The 20,196-nt window shown below is 36.3% G+C and overlaps 1 protein-coding gene across 20 annotated transcripts in view; it reads left to right on the top strand.

The window, feature by feature from the left end:
- The first annotated feature begins 470 nt into the window (after positions 1 to 470).
- The window catches only part of BNC2 (basonuclin 2), a 399,821-nt gene continuing 380,095 nt past the window's right edge, over positions 471 to 20,196 (top strand). For 12 of the 20 annotated variants that reach the window (XM_011365317.2, XM_011365316.2, XM_011365315.2 and 9 more), the window contains exon 1: positions 471 to 617. In XM_011365317.2, the coding sequence (XP_011363619.1) occupies positions 615 to 617 (3 nt within the window). In that variant the 5' untranslated portion in view covers positions 471 to 614. The remainder of the gene's footprint in view (positions 618 to 20,196) is intronic. The other 8 variants (XM_011365312.2, XM_011365313.2, XM_011365308.2 and 5 more) reach the window with 4 other exon arrangements.

The raw sequence follows: 20,196 nt of genomic DNA, 5'->3' as shown, positions 1-20,196 counted from the left end.
CGTCCACGCCCGCACCCCCCGGGGGGCGCCAAAGTTGTTTTCCTTCCCCAGAAAGAGCCCGGGGGGAAAAAGTAACAGGGCGGGGAGAGGGAGAAATATACATCCTCCTTCACGAACCCCCTAGAAATCCGAGGACAAACAACAAAACCCGCCTTTTATTTTGCAAAAGGGAAGCAACATTGTAGTCGGGACAATTTTGCAGAGAGGAGAAACTTGTGGGGCTTGCAAATCCGCCCTAGGTCACCTCGCCCCCGCCACCCCCCGCAGCAATCCCCTCCCCGGACAGTCCATTTCTCTCTCTCTCTCTCTCTCTCTCTTTTTTTTTGTTCTGAGGAGCCAGGGGAACTCTGCAGGCTCCGACTTGGGGAGCGAGAGCGACCCGGGGCGCGTGTGTAAATCAGTCACCTGAGCGCAGAGGGGCCGCGGCGAGGGCGCGCGCGGGCGGGCGGGGAGAGGCGGAGGCGGCTAGAGCGGCGGCCGGGAGGAAACCGGGAGGGGGAGGGAGAGAAAGGCCGAGACAGACGGAGCGAGAGGCGGCCGAGGGGCTGGTCCAGGAGCGGCCGCTAAGAGGAGACCAAGAGGCGGGGGCTGCACTTGACAACCAGCATGCCGAGATGGTAAGAAGTTTCCACCCTCCTTTCCTTTTTATTCTAGACTTCGTAAGAAATGAGCCCCGGGGCCACCCAGGGGCCGTGTTTTTCTCAAGTCCAGCGGCGAGAGGTGGAGGGGGGCGTAAAGGGGGGGGGCGGGCTGGGGGGGGAGAACCCCAGTCCAATCTGGCCCCTGCTGTGCTCCCGAAATTCCCCCTAAACTTGGCCCAAGTTTCTGAGAAGAGTTCCAGGTGGGAGGGTGTGTGTGAGGGGGGCTCGTGAACGTCGCCCCCTCTCGCGGCTGGCGGGGAAAGGTGAGCGCCAGGCTCCAGGGAGTTGGGGACGGGCAGGAGGGAAGGCGGGGGATGAATGCAGCGCTGGAAGGAGCTTGGGGCGGAGAGGAAAGCGTTTTTGGAGAACGAGAACTTTTAAAACTTGCCCGCGAGTGAGGGACGGGCTGCTGGGCGTGGGCGCCGGGGCGCGCTGGTGCACCGCGCGGTGAAGCAGGACACGGCCACCGCGTCCCCAGCACCTTTGCTTTGCCCTTCCTGCTCCCTCACGTTGGGGAAACCTTCCTTTGTAAATGAAGAAATTGTAGGAAGTGCTCCTGGAGCTTTTACGAAGAATGTGCAGAACGCGGGGCTGGAAAAGAAACCTTAGCGAGCGAGAGATTTTGAGGTGCAATTCTGAAGGAGCCGATTCTTCTTACCCATGGACCGCAGGATGGCATTTGGGGCCCCGGGGGAGGGGGGAGGAGGGCAGAATAATTAAAAAAGAAAGAAAGAAAAACTAGACGAAATCTCCTGTGAAGTGAGGCTGGGGTTTAAAAAAGAAAAGTTCCAAGTGCAAGTGGTGGAGGAGGTAGGTGGGAAGGCTGCGGAGCGAGATGCCAACACAGCCCTCCGCTCGCCGCGGCTTCCCGGCAGCGAGGCGGCGTGCAGTTCGCCCCGGGATGAGCGCTGGGTCCGCTTTCGGGGAAGTGATTTGTTAGAAATAGGGCTGGACCACTCCCTTCCCTCTAGTGCGGCTGCTGTTATCCCTACTTGGGGATCTGATAAATTGTTTCTCGCGTGTAGACGGAATATGTAAGAAAAGGCAGATAGCGTGTTGGCATTTTTTTTTTTTTTTTGCCTTCCCTCTAATGTGACATTTCTTGTTTCAGTGATCAAAGTCACGACTGGAGTGTAGGATATGCGACTGTCAAATGCAGGCGCACACGCACCTCGCGCGCGCGCGCGCGCGCGTACACACACACACACACACACACACACACAAATAGCATTCGTCCTAGACTGTGGTTACAGTAACGCTGACAGAAATTAAAGTGGTTTTGAAAGCAGCGTGCGATTTATGGTGGTTCCCATTTACCATAGAGTCAAGCTGTTGTAAAACTGATATACAAAAGACATCATAAAATAATCCTGTGTACCAGGATTAAAGTGGCAGAAAGTGACCTGTTCCATTTTTCTTTTTATGTACTTTGTGGATAGTCGAAATGGTTACAACTGTGTTTAAGTAGAGGCGTGAAAACAAAATATTAAATATATCTGTTTAGGGCTCGAGGGTTTTCTAGCGGCATTTTACACAAGAACACTACAAGAACTACTGTAAAAATCGGTCGTAGGTATTATTTTTCTTCCCTTTTTCCTTAGTCTACGTACTATTTGTTTACTCATCCATTCCCAAACATTAATCACTTTGAACAGTGGCTAAAACCCATTTGTCACCCACCGCTTTGTATTCTGCTGTTTCAGATGAGACTACATACACATACGTGCTTTAAGTGGGGGAATTTATTTCGGGCACTCTTATTCAGTATTCTGATCTGAAGACGTACTCAACAGTAGTGAGACCTTGTACAAGTCAGTATAACTTCCGTTACCCTTTGGAATCACCCAAAAAATTCCCTTATGAACCTTTGTAGGGTGTCTGTGTTTTACGTTATATATGTAGCTGTTTCATTTAAACTGTTCAGCCTTAATGAAGTTCTCAGTTGTTTGTAGCTATTCTTTATGTTCCGGAGAGTGGAGTATTTAAAATCCAGATTGCTAATCACTTTACCAAAGTACTGGAGTATCTTCACCTGAGGGAAGTAATACTGACCCTGAATGTAAACTCTGAGTATCTTGTGAGAAAAGTCTGAAACTGTCTTTTTTTCCTTCCTTTAGAATATTAAGTTTGGAGTTGTTTGCTTGTAAAACTTTGAAAAAGAACCAACCTCATGTGATTTTAAAAAATAAATATGAAGAAAATATTAATAGCAGTTCTACATTCCCAATACCTGATTTTTTTTCTTCCTGAAATGTGAGATATCTGTCAGGCAGGGATGTGATTACAAAAAGAAGCAGACAAAAGCAGAGCTGACTATTGCTATATTAAAATGTAAGTGTTACAGTTTGAATTTTCAAGTGAGAGTTTTTGAGTTCAGTGCTTTACATAACATTTTGTCCTAATCTTGCTTGCTGTCAGGGATGTTTCATGGTTGTGCAATTGCTGCAGTCAAGAATGCCAATTTGCATTCCAGGAGTGTCATTTGATTACTTTTATCTGTACAGCTCCAAGACCGGCCCAGACCTCTCGTTTCATCTTGCCATGTCACGAGTCAATGCTGTGTCGTCTTTTCAAAAATCTGCCTGATTTAGACAAGAAAGAAAAGTACTTTCATGTTGCAGCGGCAGTCCCCTGCTAACTTGTCAGCAGCAGGATATGATTCACTTGGGCCCAGAAGAATGGAACAGAGAGGCGGGTTAGGCGGTTCAATAAAGCCCATGGACAGGTAGTGTGTGACATCCCCAGAGAGCCACAGTTAATGAAGAACAGGTCTGCTTAGTTCTCCACACGCTGACCTGGTGCTGTCCCCACAGTTTTCTCATTTGATCTTTCCCAGCAAATTGATCTTTTCTTGTATTTTTTTGCTTTCCAAGTTAGTCCTTGTGGGACTGAAATTAGCAGAGCAACTTAAGTTGGATAATACAGCTGTTCAGAAAAGAAGAAATTGGACACTGGCTCAAAAAGGGGAGGAGGTTGGGAGAGTGGAGGGAGCTATTCTTTTTGTTATTGTTCCTGAGAATATTCTATTCAGGTAGTCTAAAATAGGTGATGACTCGAAGTTAGTGGTTTCCTTTATTTTTAATTTTACTGTTAAGGTTCCATACCATTTTAAATATTCCTTAAGTATTTGAAAGATGGCCTTTGTAAGTATGAGGAGTTCGATTTAGCATTTTTCATATTCGTTTGTTTGAAATGATTTGCCAGTAGACTATGTGGCTTTTATGGCTATTGTAGGATAGACTAAGTAGCAATGGCATACTTCAAATATACTATTTATAGTCTTCTGAATAACTATAATCCCCAAATATCCAATACTGAATAGCAGAAAAGATTAAACAATAAAAAAAGTCATTACCAGTGTTGTGTATAAATATTGTGGTGCATGGAAATGTGTTCTATAAATTACTATCAGCATTTTTGTTTTATATAAACCCTACAGATACACTGTTAATAAAACTTTTCTCCCCAAATTAGCATTTAAATGTAGGATTTTAGAACTGAGACTAGATCATAAGTTTGAATTTCTGTAGATATTAACATATGTTGTTACTTGATTTTTGAGATTAAAATTAATTTTAGCAAGATGAGTAAATCTAATGGAATGAATATGTAGTTTAAATAGGTTAAAATTTCACTATAGAATTTCGTATAAAGTTTAAGTTGGAAGCAATTAATAGATTCTTAACTTGATGTAGATATAAGGAGCATTCTTTTCTGAATTCCTTTGTAGATGGTCCCATTTACCATCTTCATCCTTACAAGAAACAGTTGAAAACATGGCTTGTGGAAAGGGAGGCAGCCTTCTCAAATCTTTTCTGTTGGATGGGAATTACATAGGATCATTGGTTAGTAAACTCCTCTCTGAAGAGCTAGAGGGAGCCTCATGATTTTATTAGATATACTTAAGGTTAAAAAAAAAAAAATCACCCTGGCAATCAGAATGCTGTAGGAAAAGAGTACATAAGGAATACTGGCTTAGTGTTTAGGCTTGGAGGGGCTATTGTAAGTTCTTTTCTTTTTTTTTTTTAAGCTGTGACAGAAGCAACAGAACTTTCCAAAAGAACAGTCAAGTAGTCAGCTAAGATTTCTAGGGTTATACCTTTTAGATAATTTGAAGATCAAGCAAAATGCAACAAAATACATTTTAAATCTGATTTGGTTTGCTTAAGGCCAGTTTGTCGTTTACTCACCTGAAGGAGTTCTCTTGTTCCGAGGCCAACCTTCCAACTTCTCTTAAAAGTAAGTTCCTACCAAGTCACTGAGGAGGTGGGTACCTTCTTTCAATTCACTAAGGACAACCTCCTTTCTGTAAGTAATGGTCTTGAAGTAGTTCTACATACAGCTGCCATACTCTAGAAAGAAAGCTCTTTTAAAATAAATACCTCATGTTATAAGCATAAATACTAAACCATTTATAAAGCTGATATATTAAGAATCACTAAACATGTTAAATTTAAAGAAATAGAACTTAAGTGGTACTAAATTCAATATTTATTGTTTAATCTCACATTTGTTTATCAGTCTTCCCACTAAAATTTGTGATATATTTATATTAAAGAGTCATTGATCATAATTGCTCTTTAATATTTATATACTAGTTTTTAGTAACATTACTTTGGACAAACTTATTTGCTATTTAAGTAAATAATATAATCCAGTGAGATAAACTACCCAGATTTGTCTTTTTTTCATCTCTTGCACAGTAGTTCTCATTATATTGCTAGCCAATAAAAGTCTTTATTTGTTGCTTATTAGAACCCTCAGTACACTCAAGAGTTCAGCTATAATTTAATTTGGCTGTTCAAAGAGACTCCCTTGTTTTAAAACATGTTCTCGGTACGCTTTTACCATTTATTGTGAACCTATATTCTAACTCATGCATATGCATAGTAACAATTTTACAGATACATCATTTTTTAAGGTTTGGCCATAGCAGAGCCATACTTTTTTCTTTAAAAAGAAAATTTGTACCTAACAATGTCATATTTTTTTCTTTTTTCTTTTGACATTCTGGAGGTTTTTTTTTTTTTCCCCTTGGTAATCGAAATAATCTTGCTGTTATAATTTAAAATCAGTTCCCCAAGGAATACAATCTTTCCTTAAGGCATAGTTGAGAAGGGCACCAAAAAAAATCTCAAATTCAATAGTTAAGAATTCTAGTTGAGGACGTTTCTCTTTTGCAGTCACTTGAAATTACAGAAAGTTTGCCTTGTTCTTCACACATTGCATGGTAAATTCAGTAAACTGCTGGGAAGTTTTGCAATGAGTAGAAGATGGCTTGAGAGTTTTGGTGATATTTGTAACAAATCATGTTCACTAAAGACTAGAACTTGACTGTAAAGTTCTAAGATGAGTATTGGGAATTTTTCCACAAGGAAGGCAGAATGTAGAATTGCTAAATGAGTCAGTGCATGTATATCGTACAGTGGGAATTGCACCAAACCAGCCTTCTAGATACAGTATTTAATAGTTATCAAAATGCACAGTATTGCTTAGAACTTGTGGTTCATGAGTTCATAGTTGCTGCTTTTTTGTGTTTAGTACAAAGATGTAACAACCCACACAAAACATTTTTCTCTTACTATGACCTTACATTTGCCAAAGTGCCCCATGCTGAAATTCCTTTTCAGTATCTTTTTTTTTTTTAGTCCAAAGCCAGACGTGTACTCAGACACAAAAGCCTCTGTGTATAGCAAGCTGTTTTAAATATTGTGATTCGACGATGTGCTGTCCTTTCTCTGCTTGAGCCAAGGATCTCTGCTCAGTGTCTGTGGATTACCAAGCTCCTTCTTTATTGTACCTCTTGTCAACTATTCCTATTCATTTAACCTTTCATTAGTGTCTGTGCAGCTTCACTGTCTAGAAAGGCAAGGAAAAACCGAAAGGCCCCACTGTCACAGTTATTAGATTTCTCGGTTACATCCCAGCAACCATAAAGAAGTGTGAGTCGACACTATTGTCGTGCATGCTGCTGTCCTGGGGTGCAGCTCTTCTGTGCATGTCAAGGACATGTGCCACATGTTGATATGCATCCCAGGGATAAATGCACAACATGGGGGATAGGCTGGCGCTGGCAGTAATGAGCTTTGTAGGAGTTATTGCAAAGACCCAACAGTTTGTGAAGGAATTTTGCTTAACAGGCCAAGGAGATAGACAGAGTTGAGGGCTGCCAAGATTTGCCTGTGTGGAGCTTGTCAGTCACATTGTTTTCATCTAAACTTCATTTAAGGGGAAAACTGAATACATTTGACAGCATTGAAAAGTCTTATTTTCATTTTTAATCTTTCAGAGGAGAAAAGTTATTTCTAGTGACTATTTAGTATATTATAAATATTTTTTATACTGACCAAATTATATAAATGGATCTATTAGCAATTTATCTTAATTCTTACATATTTAGAAAAGAGATTTTTGTAGATGTATATATTTTTTATATCTATATAAAAATAATGTAGCCTATTAATTTTCCTATGCTACTGTTTTCCTCTTTCGATTTACCTCTGACACAGCCTGGTGTTATGATTTGATTCTTTAGAGATGCCTTTGCCTCGTTACCTCAGTGTAAAGGAAAAAAAAGATCATTGGAACATTTTCAAATTATAATAAAGACACATATTTATTTATAGCTTTTGGATTGGAAAATAGTCCTTCCGCATCTTAGGAGATTCATAGAACTGATTTTTAAGAATTCTCAAAATATTTGAATAGAAATCAGTAAATTATCTTTCTTTACACAAAAGTTCATTTATTTTATTTTTAGCTAGGAAAATCTTTGTAACCAAGAATGGATAAAATATTTTTGTCTTTCTAATTAAAATAATTCCTTTCAGTTTGCCGAACTCTTGTGGGGTTCCTCAATAACTTCGCAAATATATTAATGATTTATTACTAAATCTTTACAAAGTTATTTCTGTTTTTTACTTGACTCTACATTTTTTAGCCAACGCTAACTTTTTAATAGGCGTATTTGATGTTTTCTTTGATAAGCTTTTTCTGGTGTTTTGTGGATGTATTTATGGGTTTAGTTGTCTTTGTATCAGGGAAGAGATGAGCTGCTTTTCATACTCCTTCCCAGGAATGATGCTTCCTTCCAGAGAAATGTATATTCAGTAATTGACAGCTAAGCGCCCAGCCAGCTTAGGGCCACGTTCCAGGCTCGGCAATTGGGTGGAAGTTCTGTGTACATTATATTAAGATGAACCTACCTTGATCATCTGAAGTGATCTGGTGGTCTTCCCACACACAAAGCAACATTATGTTAATGTTCCCCCCTTCTCCTATTAGTTGTGTTTCCATTCATTATGTTTTGTGTTGGGTGAAGTAGAAGAGGAAAGAGGGACTTCTGAGTTAAAATTGTAGTCATCTTCCCCTGTCCCCCAACAAAAACAGACATATAAACAAAAAACAGACCTCCTAGAAAATAGGCCAGAGCCATGTGGTATTTAAAGAGAAAGGGATACACAGCAGTAGCTACTTTCTGTAGGAAACCTTCACCTCTTCTTCATCCAGTCAGTATCTCAGTGCAGCTGGCTGACCATGCCTTGGAAGGCTGTTATACCATTATCCACTCCAGAGTGAGAACAGTGCTGGGACTGGGTTTTGAGACAGGTGACTTCATTCTATTCCATCTAAAGAGCCTCCATTTCAACATTTGTAATGATTATTTCTAATTTTTTTTCTAATTGGAACATTTTATATTTTATGTGATAGTACTATACAGTCATAGCAGTTTACTGTTTTTAATAGCGATATTGAGATATAAATTACATGCCATATAATTCACCCATTTAAAATATACATTTAATAATATTCTATTGTATGGATATCACACCTTTTATTTATCCATTCATCCGATGGTAGGCATTTGGGTGGTTTCCACCTTTTGGTTATGAATAATGCTGTTGTTAACATTTGTGTACAAGCGTTCTCATTTATGTTGGGAATATGCCTAGGAGTGGAATTGCCCAGTCATATGACCACTGTATCTTTAAGCTTTTAGGGAAGTGCCAAATTGTTTTCCAAGACCGTGGTACCATTTTACTTTCCCATCAACAATGAGTTTTCTAATGTTTCCACATCCTCCTCAAACTTGTTAACTTTTTAATTTTAAGCATCCTAGTGGATATGAAGTGGTTTTGCTCTGCATTTCCCTGATGGCTAATGATATTAAGCATATTTTCATGTGCTTATTGGCTATTTGTATATCTTCTCTTGTAACAGATAAATCTGTTAAGTCATTTACACATTTCTTATTTAGGTTATTTCTCTTTTCATTGTTGAATGGTAGGAGCACTTTACATGTTCAGGACACTAGTTCTTTATTAGATATAAGATTTACAGCTATTTTCTCCCATTTTGTTGGTTGTCTTACTTTTTTAATGGTGTTCTGTGAAGCATGGAAGCTTTAAATTTTAATAAAGTCCATTTTGTTATTTGTGGTTTTGGTGTGCTAAGAAACCATCGTCTAACCTAAGGTAATGGAGATTTATCCTTGTATTTTCTTCTAGGAGTCTTATAGTTTGAGCTCTTACATTTAAATTTCTTGATCCCTTGGGTTAACTTTTGTGTATAACATGAAGTGGAGTCCAACTTCTTTCTTTTGAATGTGGATATTCAGTTCCTAGCACCATTTGTTGAAAAGACAATTCTTTCCTCATTGAATTTGTGAAAAATCATTTGACCATAGATGTTAGGATTTATTTCTGGATTCTTCATTTGGTTCCATGGGTCTATATGTCTGTCTTTGTGCAGGTACCACACTGTCTTGATTACTGTTGCTTTACATTAAATTTGCAAGTGAGAAATATGTCTTCCCATTTTTTCCCCTCTTTTTCAAGATTATTTAGCTATTCCAGGTTCCTTAGCAGTTTACTTATTTTTTTGTTGTTGTGGTAAGAAATATGTAACATAAAAATGAACCATTTTAAGTATACAGCACAGTAGTGTTAACTATGTCTTTTTGTGCAACAGATCTCTAGAACTTTTATCATCTTGCAAAATTGAAATTCCGTACCTATCGAACAACTCTCATTTCCCCCTCACCACAGGCCCTGGCAACCACCATTCTACTTTCTAAGAGTTTAACTATTTTAAATAGACGATGTAAGTGGAATCAGTATTTGTTCTTCTGTAAATGGCTTATTTCACTTACATAATGTCAAGGTTCATCCATGTTGTAGCAGGTGACAGGAGGATTTCCTTTTGTTAGGCTTAATAATATTTCTTTGTACGTATATGCCACATTTTTCTTCACCATTTATCTGTAGATGGACATTTAGATTGAATCTACCTCTTGGCAATTGTGAATAATGCTGCAGTAAACATGGTTGTACAAATGACTGCAAGATTCCAATTTCAATTCTCTTGGGTATATGTCCAGAACTGGAATTACTGGATCAAATAGTAATTCTGTTTCTAATTTTTTGAGGAACCTCCATACTATTTTCCAATGCTGCTGCCTCATTTTACATTTCCACCAACAGTGCACAAGGGTTCCAATTTCTCCACATTCTTGGCAACACTTATTTTCTTTGTCTTTTGTTGTTGTTGTTGTTAATAGTAGCCTTTCTAATGGGTCTGAGGTGATATCCCATTGTGATTTTGATTTGTATTTCCCTGGTGATTAATGATGTTGAACATCATCTTTGATAAGCTTGTTGGCCATTTGTATAAATTTTTGGAGAAATGTCTGTTCGGGATTTTGGCCATTTTTTTAAATCAGAGTATTTGTTTTTTTCTTGTCGATTTATATATATTCTAGATATTAATCCCTTATTAGAAATACAGTTTGCAAAAATATTTTCTCTCATTCAGTAGGTTGCTTTTTCACTCAGTTGAACACTTTCTTTGCTTTACAGAAATTTTTAAGTAGTCCCATTTGTCTATTCTTTTTTGTTATTGTTGCCCTTAACAGTTTTCTTTTAAACCATTTATTTGATTCTCAGACGAGTAAAGGCTACATTAAAAAAATACATCTATTTAGGTAAAATAAGTCTTGGCGATACTCTAGGGGACAAGAAATATGTCATTTGGTAGCCAAAAGATGATGGCTCTTAGTTCCTGTGAAACAGCCCGGTTTTACTTTGATGCTTCTTAATTATTATTGCATTTGAAAGCATTCTAGGTGTTCTGTATGATAAGGGAGATACTTCCTGCCCTGGAGGGTGGAGTTAAGTGCCTAGAAATCATTGATTTTGTTTTTATAAATACGTCAAAAGGAAAGGAAGAAAAAAAATCATGATTGAGAAAATTTGCCTTTCTAGACATTTCTTTGTAACTAGAAAAGCACCAACAGTGATTAAAACTAAATCCCAAACTAACTGGTCCAGTTAAGTTTTAAATAAATACCATGTTCAAATCTGGCATGGCACATTTGGAAACATGAGCTTGTTTTAAAGTTTAGCTGGAAAATTTTGTAATTAAAATTACCTCATTGTTGAATTAGAGAAACTTGAGAGCAAATGAAAGGTAACCTAATTTGGAAGTAGCCATGAAATTTCGTTGTTTAATTCGTTGTTGAATTAAAAAAAAATTATTCCCTTAAAGTTCTAATTTCTCTTTATTCACGGTAATAAAATAATTGCATTTCTAGTATTTTGATGGACCAGTTTTGACTTCATTGTCTATTTTTGGCCTTCTGCCAATTGTTTTGGACAGAAGTTTTATTATTCATTTAATATCAACTGTAAATTACATGGCTAACTGATCAAATATATATGTAGAGAGTATGCCTTTTTTTCTCCCCACGTCAGTGTTTACATACTTAAGTAGTAATTAGCCAATTTTAAATTTTATCTTGTGACATACTTTGAGGACTTACTTTTTTCCTGGTGAAAATTCTGTATAGAATTTGAAATCATTTATAAAAATTGGTATGGTTGAAAAATTTATATTTAATGGAGACTTGATTTTTGATTATATATAACTTTTATTATGCCAATGGCACATTTCGTTACTGTTCAACAAAAAAAATTCTACTTTTCTGTTCTTTTTAACATGTTTTTTGACATTTGCACGTATGTATAAGAAATGACAAAATCATATGTGCGGTTCTTGATATCTTTCATGGTTTCAGGACATAAAGGAGGTAATTAACTGGAACAGTACAACCATACAAAGCAAGTTCGCTCAGTCCTCTGGCCTTTGGTATCTAATCTTCCTGTAATACACATTTCACTCTCTAGTGGATTAGGGAAGTTTATTCTATCAACATGTTCTTAGCTAACAGGTATGCTGCTGGAAGTACAATGTGTTAGTTCAGATTTTGCTCTCATTCAAAATGGTAATTGGAAACAAAACATTTTATTTGTTTAAATTGATTTTTGACAGACTAAAATATTAATTTTGCTTCAGAGTACATTAACTTTAAATGACATTAAAAAGTAAATATTTTCAAACATAGAAATTCTGCCAGGTGTTGAGCCATATTTTTCACCCTATCAGTGTCCTGCTGAGAAATTTTTTCATATAAAGGACTTAAATTTGTTCATCGATCTTTGCAGCTTCACTGTGTCCCTGAACAGCACCCAGTCATTGAGATATTTTTTTGTACAGCGTACAATGATAATTGAATCTAATGAAGTGTGTGTGTGTGTGCGTGTGTGGGTAAGTAAGTAAGTATGAGAAACTGATAGTTTACAACTTCTGGGAAAGGGAGAAGACAAATTTTGGGCAGAAGGAAATGGTTTAACACTGTTATATTTTCATACTGCAGTAAGTAACCCCTGATATATTGTTCTTTGTAGTTTCAGGTATATGTATGGATGGCATGAATGAATGATAAGTGTATCACTAAATGTTATACTAATGTTAAGTTGTATTTCTGAAATAGAGATATGCCAGGGTAATAAATCTGTTAACAGCCAACAAATAATGTTTGCTCACTGTATGCAGAACAACTTGCTATAAATTTGCATGAAACAACATTAGACAATAGTGTACTGATTTGGTAAAAATAAAAAAGTTAGTTTAAAATATTTTTCAGGTTATTATGTTCAAACTATATATTTGGCGTAGACATGGGAGATCCAGTTGCCTTCATTCTCCAAAGTATGACACAACTTTTAATTATTTTAGACTATAATGACAGACATTTGAGTTTCTGTGATATCTATGACACTCTTTATTAGGTGCTGTAGATATTAAACTTGAAGTAGAAGCTATAACCCTAACATTAAGTAGCACAAAATTCATTGGCAGGAGGATATTCATTATCTTAGAAAGAATAACTGTAGTCCAGGGTCTGCCTCTGGTTTTCATTTGCTTAGAAATCTAATTTTGTTAGTATACCTTGGGAAGAGATCATTCTTATGCTCATTCAGCTTGTTCACTGACGGAGGGGTGGAGAGGACACTCACACATGCATGCATGGCATGCAAACATGTATATATCTGCATTCCATATTAGGTGGAACACTCATACTTGTATTGGCATGCTTAGCACATTTTCTCTTTTGTGGGCAAATTTAGGTAGAAAGTCAAATTGTCCAAATGTTGCTTATCTTTATGAGTTTGGGAATTGAGCAGTAGAGAATGAGACGGATGGAAGTGGAGGGTGTAAGGGTCTCCTCATGCTAATGGGAAAACCTCTACCAGTGGTCTCTGTTATTTACAGTGCACACTTTAGCGTATTGTCTCATGGACTGTGTGTGGAAGAGTATCAACAAAATTTACCCCTCTTCTCTTTCTTTTTGCTTCCCCTACTGCTTTCTGATTGACAAATGCTTTTTTCTCTAGTTATGTTAATATTCTCAAGCAGATATTAGCCAATTGTCCTGGGAGCTACTTGTTAAGGTGACTTTGCATCTGTTTGGTTTTTTATGGATCTAATGCAGATGGCAGTCTCATTTCATTCATTTTAAATTTCTTGGGAGATACCTCATGTTACTACCTTACATGTAATGTGTTTTGTGTATGCGTAGGCAAGAATGTTGGGAGGCCATAGAATAACACAACCGTTTTCCTAAGGAAAAAAAATAGTTGTTGTTGTTGTTTTTAATATAAAAGCTTTAAGACCAATTAAATACCTGATAAAGTTTCTATTTTTAAATGCCTTGTAGAGAAATATCTTGATCTAAGAGTGGCTTTACATATAAGCATAATAAATTGCAATTTAGAAGTCAGTAGGGGTATTATGTGTGTTTGTGTATTTAATCTCTGAACTGGTTTTCTGTGTGGTAGGGAAGTTTCTCAGTTACTGAGGGCTGCTCTTTTGCCTTGTACAATTAGGGTCAAAATTAGATTTTAAACATTCTTAATAATGTTTCATATTGTGTGATGCTCAACACCTCTTTTTATATTGTATTTAATAGGTGCCAAAGAGTTAATTCTTTACCTTTAAATAATATTAGTTGATAACAGCAACTTCCCAATTAGTTTTCTTTATTTGCTTCCTTGTTTGTCTTTTGTTCCTTTCAAAACACTTTAATATCATTAGATTCTGGCTAGAGGGGAAAAATTTGTTAAGAGAAGAGAAAGTGAAACGTGATGCACTGAATATCCACTGGACACCGAAGGACAGGTGTTGGTAGACAAGTGAGACACCTGTTGTGGTTTCCTTGGGTCTAATGTAACTTTTATCCTTATATCTGTATTTTCAGTTGCAGTCTGTAAGTTTCAGAGCAGTTATGGTATAATTGTGTAATGTGAGAATTTTATTATTTGAACCCACAGGGTTTAGTACAGTCCAAATTTTAGATTTGAAAAGATGTCACAACTAAAAATAAAGTGGAGGTGACAATGGAGAGAATGGAGAAATTGCACAGGAAATGTTGAACACTGATGAAAATGTAGTTAGAAAAATACATTGAAAAACAAAGGGCCAGTTAAAATGAGTGGCATGCGACTTGTTTTTATGTGTTTCCCAACACCCAGATGTCACTGTATTTTTTTTCCTAGGCTCTTTTAGGGTCTTCTCCTCCTTTGCCCCTCATCTACTTCGCAAGTAGTGTTAGATTTCTGACACTACTGATTTCTACCCATTTTCTACCACCCCTGCCATCACCTTGGTCCAAAGTGCCATCACCCTTTACCTGGAATACTGTGATACCTTCTAACTGGCTTTGTGCTGCCATCATTTCTTCTCTCCTGCCCATTACACCCAGACTACACTTCACAGAAAAACCTTCCCTGTCTTAAAACCTTCCAGTGACTTGTTATCACACCTGCAGTGAAATCCAAACTCCTGTAGTGACTGAAAAAGGTGTGTGAGATGCGATCTCTGCCCAGTACTCCAACACCATTTCCTACCACTGCTCACTCTACTCTCATTAACTGATCTTCACTGAACATGCCAAACTTGCTCTCACCTCAGGCCTTTGCACGTCATTTTCCTCTGCCTGGAATGATCTTCTCTCAGATTTTTGTATGGTTTTTTCCCTCATTTCATTCTGTTCTCCTCTCAAATGTCACCCCATTCAAAGAGAACTTCCTGACAAATTTTCATCCCCTGCTGTGTCTCTATACTGTATCTCTGACATCTTGACCCTGCCTTTTCTCTTCGTTGCATTTATCACTACTTGAAAGTATATTTAATTTTTTTTTGTTTATATGTGGTTTACTGTTTGTCACCCTACCCTGCCCCAAAGATATCATGTTCCATAAGAAGAGGAACTTTTGCCTATCTTGTTAATTTCTAAATTTCCACTACTTGTAGCAGTGCCTGGTATGGGAAACACTCCACAGGTATTTATTAAATGAACGAATAGACATTCATTTATTCATAAAAATTCTTTATCAATTTTTATCAGCTCTTATTAGTTATTTCATGGAGGATTATTTGTGGCACCTGTTATTGCCATTTTCTGAGCTGCTTATTGGAGCAGTGGTTTCCAGGGTAGATGTAAACACCCTAAGGATGTGCAAAAATCATCCTATGGGATGTTTTTGAATATCTCATATGAGTGAGAGAATATATTAGAAATCTAATGATCTCATTCTTCTGTTTTTATGTTTGTGTGTTATAGTGTGCAGGATATGTCATAGTATACATGTAAGGGATGTACTGTGCAATCACAAAACTTAAGACTGGATTGAGCATGATCTGGACAGGGATGGTTAATTTTGTTTAAGGCTATTTCACAGATTTTGTGCTTTTGAGTAATAAGGCAATGATACCACTGGTGAGAGTATGTAAAACTTTTTCCCATTCAGAAATTGCTCAGATCTAATGTTTGGTTGGGAGTGAGATATATTAAATTCAGTATACATATGTGTATCATTATTCCTTAATATTCAACTTACGGTGGAATTTTCAAGTCTTTTCAGTTAAAGTGCATCTGTGATGGAGCCTTTTGTATCTCTGCTAACCTATGTGTGAAAGTATGTAAGCTATTTCAGTGATTATTGAAAACTGCTACCTGATTGATCCGTTTCTAGGTGGTTTGTGCTTTTGGTTAAACTTTGAATAATTTCTTTTCTTCATTTTGAATAATTTAGACTTTTTAATGAAGCTTAATTGGATAATCGGGTTTCTGTGTCTTCAGTTTTTTTAAACAGCTTTGTTGAGATGTAATTCACCACTAAGTTTTATGTTCCATTTTGTAATTACAGTTTATGCAACTTTGAAGACGTACATTATTTCTCTGTAGAAATAAATGATAAACTTAGAATTTGGAAGCAAGTTTAGTTAGGTGCTCATTTTAATGCTTTCTTAAGTTAAAAGAAGTTTTATAATATTTGAAGAACTTGTTAATAAAATAGTCGACAGGATTCATAAACGAATGAAGCATTGAAGTAATTAATGTGCTAATGTACTAATAAATATGCTAAGGAAACTTAAAAGCCACAAATAAGCAGATATAAGTATTTATTACCCTTTATAAAGTAGTCATCCTAGAAGATCATATTGTAAGCCATGGCGTAAAATGTTTTTCGAGCTCTTCATTCGACTTTGGTTTCAGACAGCCAGTGTCTGTTTTTTCTAAGTATCTTTAGTGATAGCAATATTTTGATTTTCTGAATCATCCAGAAGTTAAGCCTGATGAACATGCTGGGTGATAAAGCCAGATAATTCCATTTATGGTAAGAAAAAAAATTAGCACCATTGATTTTTCTCATATAGTTTATAAATTGGCTCTGGAAATAGTTACAAATGAAGAATTCCAGAAATATTCTGAAGTAACATTGCTAGAATAAGTGCAGTGTTTGGAGATGACAACTGAGACAAAGTGATTACTTTGCCCTACCTGTAATGCAGCTTTTTAAAATTTATGGAAACTTATTTGGCTATATGAGAATCACTGAAGGTTCATACATACATGCACTCATAAACATTTTTACTCACTAAATTGTATCAATATTTTGTAGTCTTATGTAACTCAGCTTCATGTGGCAAGTACCTGATAAATTTTATTTCAGGGTAAATCTTGTGGAATCTGAGTAAAATTGCTATAGGTCATGGCCTGAGGGAGGTCTCTGAAGGCAAAGAATATGAAGAAAAATTTAACCAAGGTGTGAGACTGCATGAGTGCTCCATGAACCAAATAGTTTTATATAGACCTCTTTGACTAGAAATTAGAGGCATTGTCACATGTTCAACAAATATGTATATTGGGTATAAATAAATACTAGTGACATTTGAAATGAGAAAGCTAATGAAGTACAAATTCGTGCACATAAATTGTTTCTGAGGCAGTCTTAACCATACAGATGGATATTTGACAGAAGTCATGCAAAAGTAGTTTTAAAAAGCAGTATGATTTTTTTGTGCTTTATGATTTGTTTCTGAAAATCTGTAAGTTGTGATTTGAGGTAAGACTTATAAATCAGTCTCTCTATGATTCCTTCCTGGTTATCAATTAAGAATAGCATTAGTGCTTTGTGTTGTTGAACTTCCTTTTAATTCATCTTCTGATTTCTTTTCATGACATAAAATGCTAATTTGGCATAATTTTATTGTTAAAAATATTAAAAGCAATTTTGAAAATCATTCTGTGAAGTCACACCTATACCCTGTCTAGAAAGAAAGAATTCAGGAAATAAAATAGAATGAAATTAACTCCAGAAAAATTAATTTTAGGTGTTTCTTTATTCCCCCCAGATTTTTCTGAAACTATAGATTTGGAAGAAAGTTAAGACTAGCTTGTATTAGAAGTAAACATTAGGGTCAACTTTTCTTGTATTAGCTCTAATCTGGGTGTTTTCTTTTAGCCAAATCCAAAAGTATACATAACTAATATACTAGGCTTCTTATATAGTTCTGTGAAGGTAGAGAGAGCTCTTAGCAGCCTTGTTTTAAGGTGGAAGACTCTGCTGGAACAAACCTAAGTATGTCATTAGCAATGATTTTGGAGGGACCACATGTACTGAGTTCATGAACCATTTGGCTCATGAGATAAGATTTGTCGTAATTCATTGTCATGTATTGTAACTCTGTGGGAGTATAAGGTCTAGCTTTTTCTTAGTTGGGTTCTCAATGTTTTCTCTTGTTCCAAGGTGGATTATTATACTTGAGAATGCACTTAATTACAAGCTTTATGTTTTCTAACACCTAGGCACAATACTTCCTCTTCACTATACCTGACTTCATCCATGGAATTTCATATGCAGATTGAGGGTAGTATATGACTGGGAAGGTTGAAACTGTCAAACTTGAAACCTACCTCCATTTTTCGATGTCTTCTCTTTACCTTGAGATTTTGGATCTTTCTGTTTAAAACCTATTTTTCTGGGTTTTCTCAGAAACAGAAATTTATATTTGATAAGAGACTAAGGAAAAGGCACTGTTTATTATTATTGGATAGTTCTCAGAATATCATAATAAGAGATTGAGTTTTGTTGTGTTTTTATAAGCTACTGAGTTATAAGATTCATTTTAAGACAGTGTTGGACTGAATTCATGCCTAAACTGAGACCCTTCCTTAGAAAAGGGATACTTTGGAATATTTCTTGTTGAAATCCTTTGAGTTTAAACACAGCAGGATCTTTTGGAATTATAGTTTTATATATGTGTGTGTGTATATATGTGTAATCTGACTCTTCAGTTTCCTGAATTTGCCCCTCATTTGAGCTTATCATACTTTATAGTAATCAACTGTTTATACACCTACACATGTCGCTCTGTAGATGCTCAGGTATATAATTGACTTTTTATTTTTCTCTCAAGGAAAAATGATCCTAAGTGGATCATAAGTTAGTAATGGATTTATTTAATAGTTTCATGTTTTAATTTTTAAAGTTTTGTTTAGAAATTATGGTTTTGAGGTATCTTGATGGTATATCTTGGACAAACTTTTAATGGGCAAAGTTACATTATACTTTACATTATATATTTTTAGAATTCAGTGTTTTATCCCTGCTTGAGAAAACCCATGACTAGAACTATCACACTTTTCTAGATATGTTTAGTTCATATGCAGCCTTTTTTGGAAGATGATTCTTCTTTACCAAATGAGTATTATAAAGTCAACTTTGTTAATTTGTAATATAAGCTCAATGAAAGCCACAGGGTGGTCCCCCCCGCCCCAAGAATCTTTAAAGGGATGTTTAAAGAAATCTAAATATGCTTATAACTTGAAATAATTTAATGTGGCAAGTTTTAAATTAAAAAAAAAAAAACACATTGTATAACCTTTCTTTGATTTTTGGTTTAAGTCCTCTGTCATATAATGCCAAAAACTTTTTTCTGAGCGCTGTGTGTGTTGATACATGTATCCCTGTCCAAGTGTCATAACTAATTATATCTCCTTTATGCTAACGTCTAGTAATTGGAAAGTAGACCTACCACAGCATACAATTAAACGTTTAGTTTTATCTTGACCTGCTATAGAAATCAAGAATTCTACTATGCAGCAGTTTGACATTGTAAGCTGATATTACTGTTTTAAATATGTCATCCACTTTGTGTTTTGTAGAAATAGTGTACTTTGAGGGAAGAAAAATTTCAGGGATTCTTAAAAGCACATATGTATTTATCAGTAATTATATAGTAATATTGAATCACTTTGCAGTTTTGATAGAGATATTTCATCAACGAATTGGAAATTGATGGTCTAGTGTTGTGATAGCAAAATTTTATAGGATTTCTTTTTTATACACAGTTTGTCAAAAGATAGTAGCTTGTGGCAAACTTGATGTTGCTTTGGTCACTTAATCTTCCTAGATTGGTCTAAACTAATTTGGGGCTTATTCTGTGAAAGTGCATTGAGTAGAATATTCACAGACTAACTTAGAAATCTTGTCTTGGACATGCTTGTGATTGGGACAGCAAACAGTTTCTTATATGCACCAGCATGTACGAAAATATGTGGACCTTGTCCATGCCTGCTGAAAGAAGACTTTACCAGTCTCCAGTCTCTGAGCTGCAGTCTTGTCGCAATTAAAGTCTTAGGGCTGGGAGCAGTTAATGCTGCTGATAGATTGTGGTATTTAGCGTTGTGCTGTGTTCATGGTGATCTAGTTGTGTAGTCTTACAGGATTCTAGTCAGAACTTGGGAAAGAATATACTAAAGAATTTGTGGCAATTAAATATTTTTAAATCAAAAAATAAAATGACTTTTCTTATTAATAAGCAAGTCTTTGGGGCTTTACTTAAAAGAATAGTGAAAACATTGTGCAAT

The sequence above is a fragment of the Pteropus vampyrus genome, unplaced genomic scaffold (genome assembly GCF_000151845.1).
Source record: "Pteropus vampyrus isolate Shadow unplaced genomic scaffold, Pvam_2.0 Scaffold109, whole genome shotgun sequence".
In the NCBI taxonomy this organism is placed as follows: Eukaryota; Metazoa; Chordata; class Mammalia; order Chiroptera; family Pteropodidae; genus Pteropus; species Pteropus vampyrus.
Note: the sequence above shows the minus strand (reverse complement) of the source record. Positions and strands in the feature narration are given on the sequence as shown.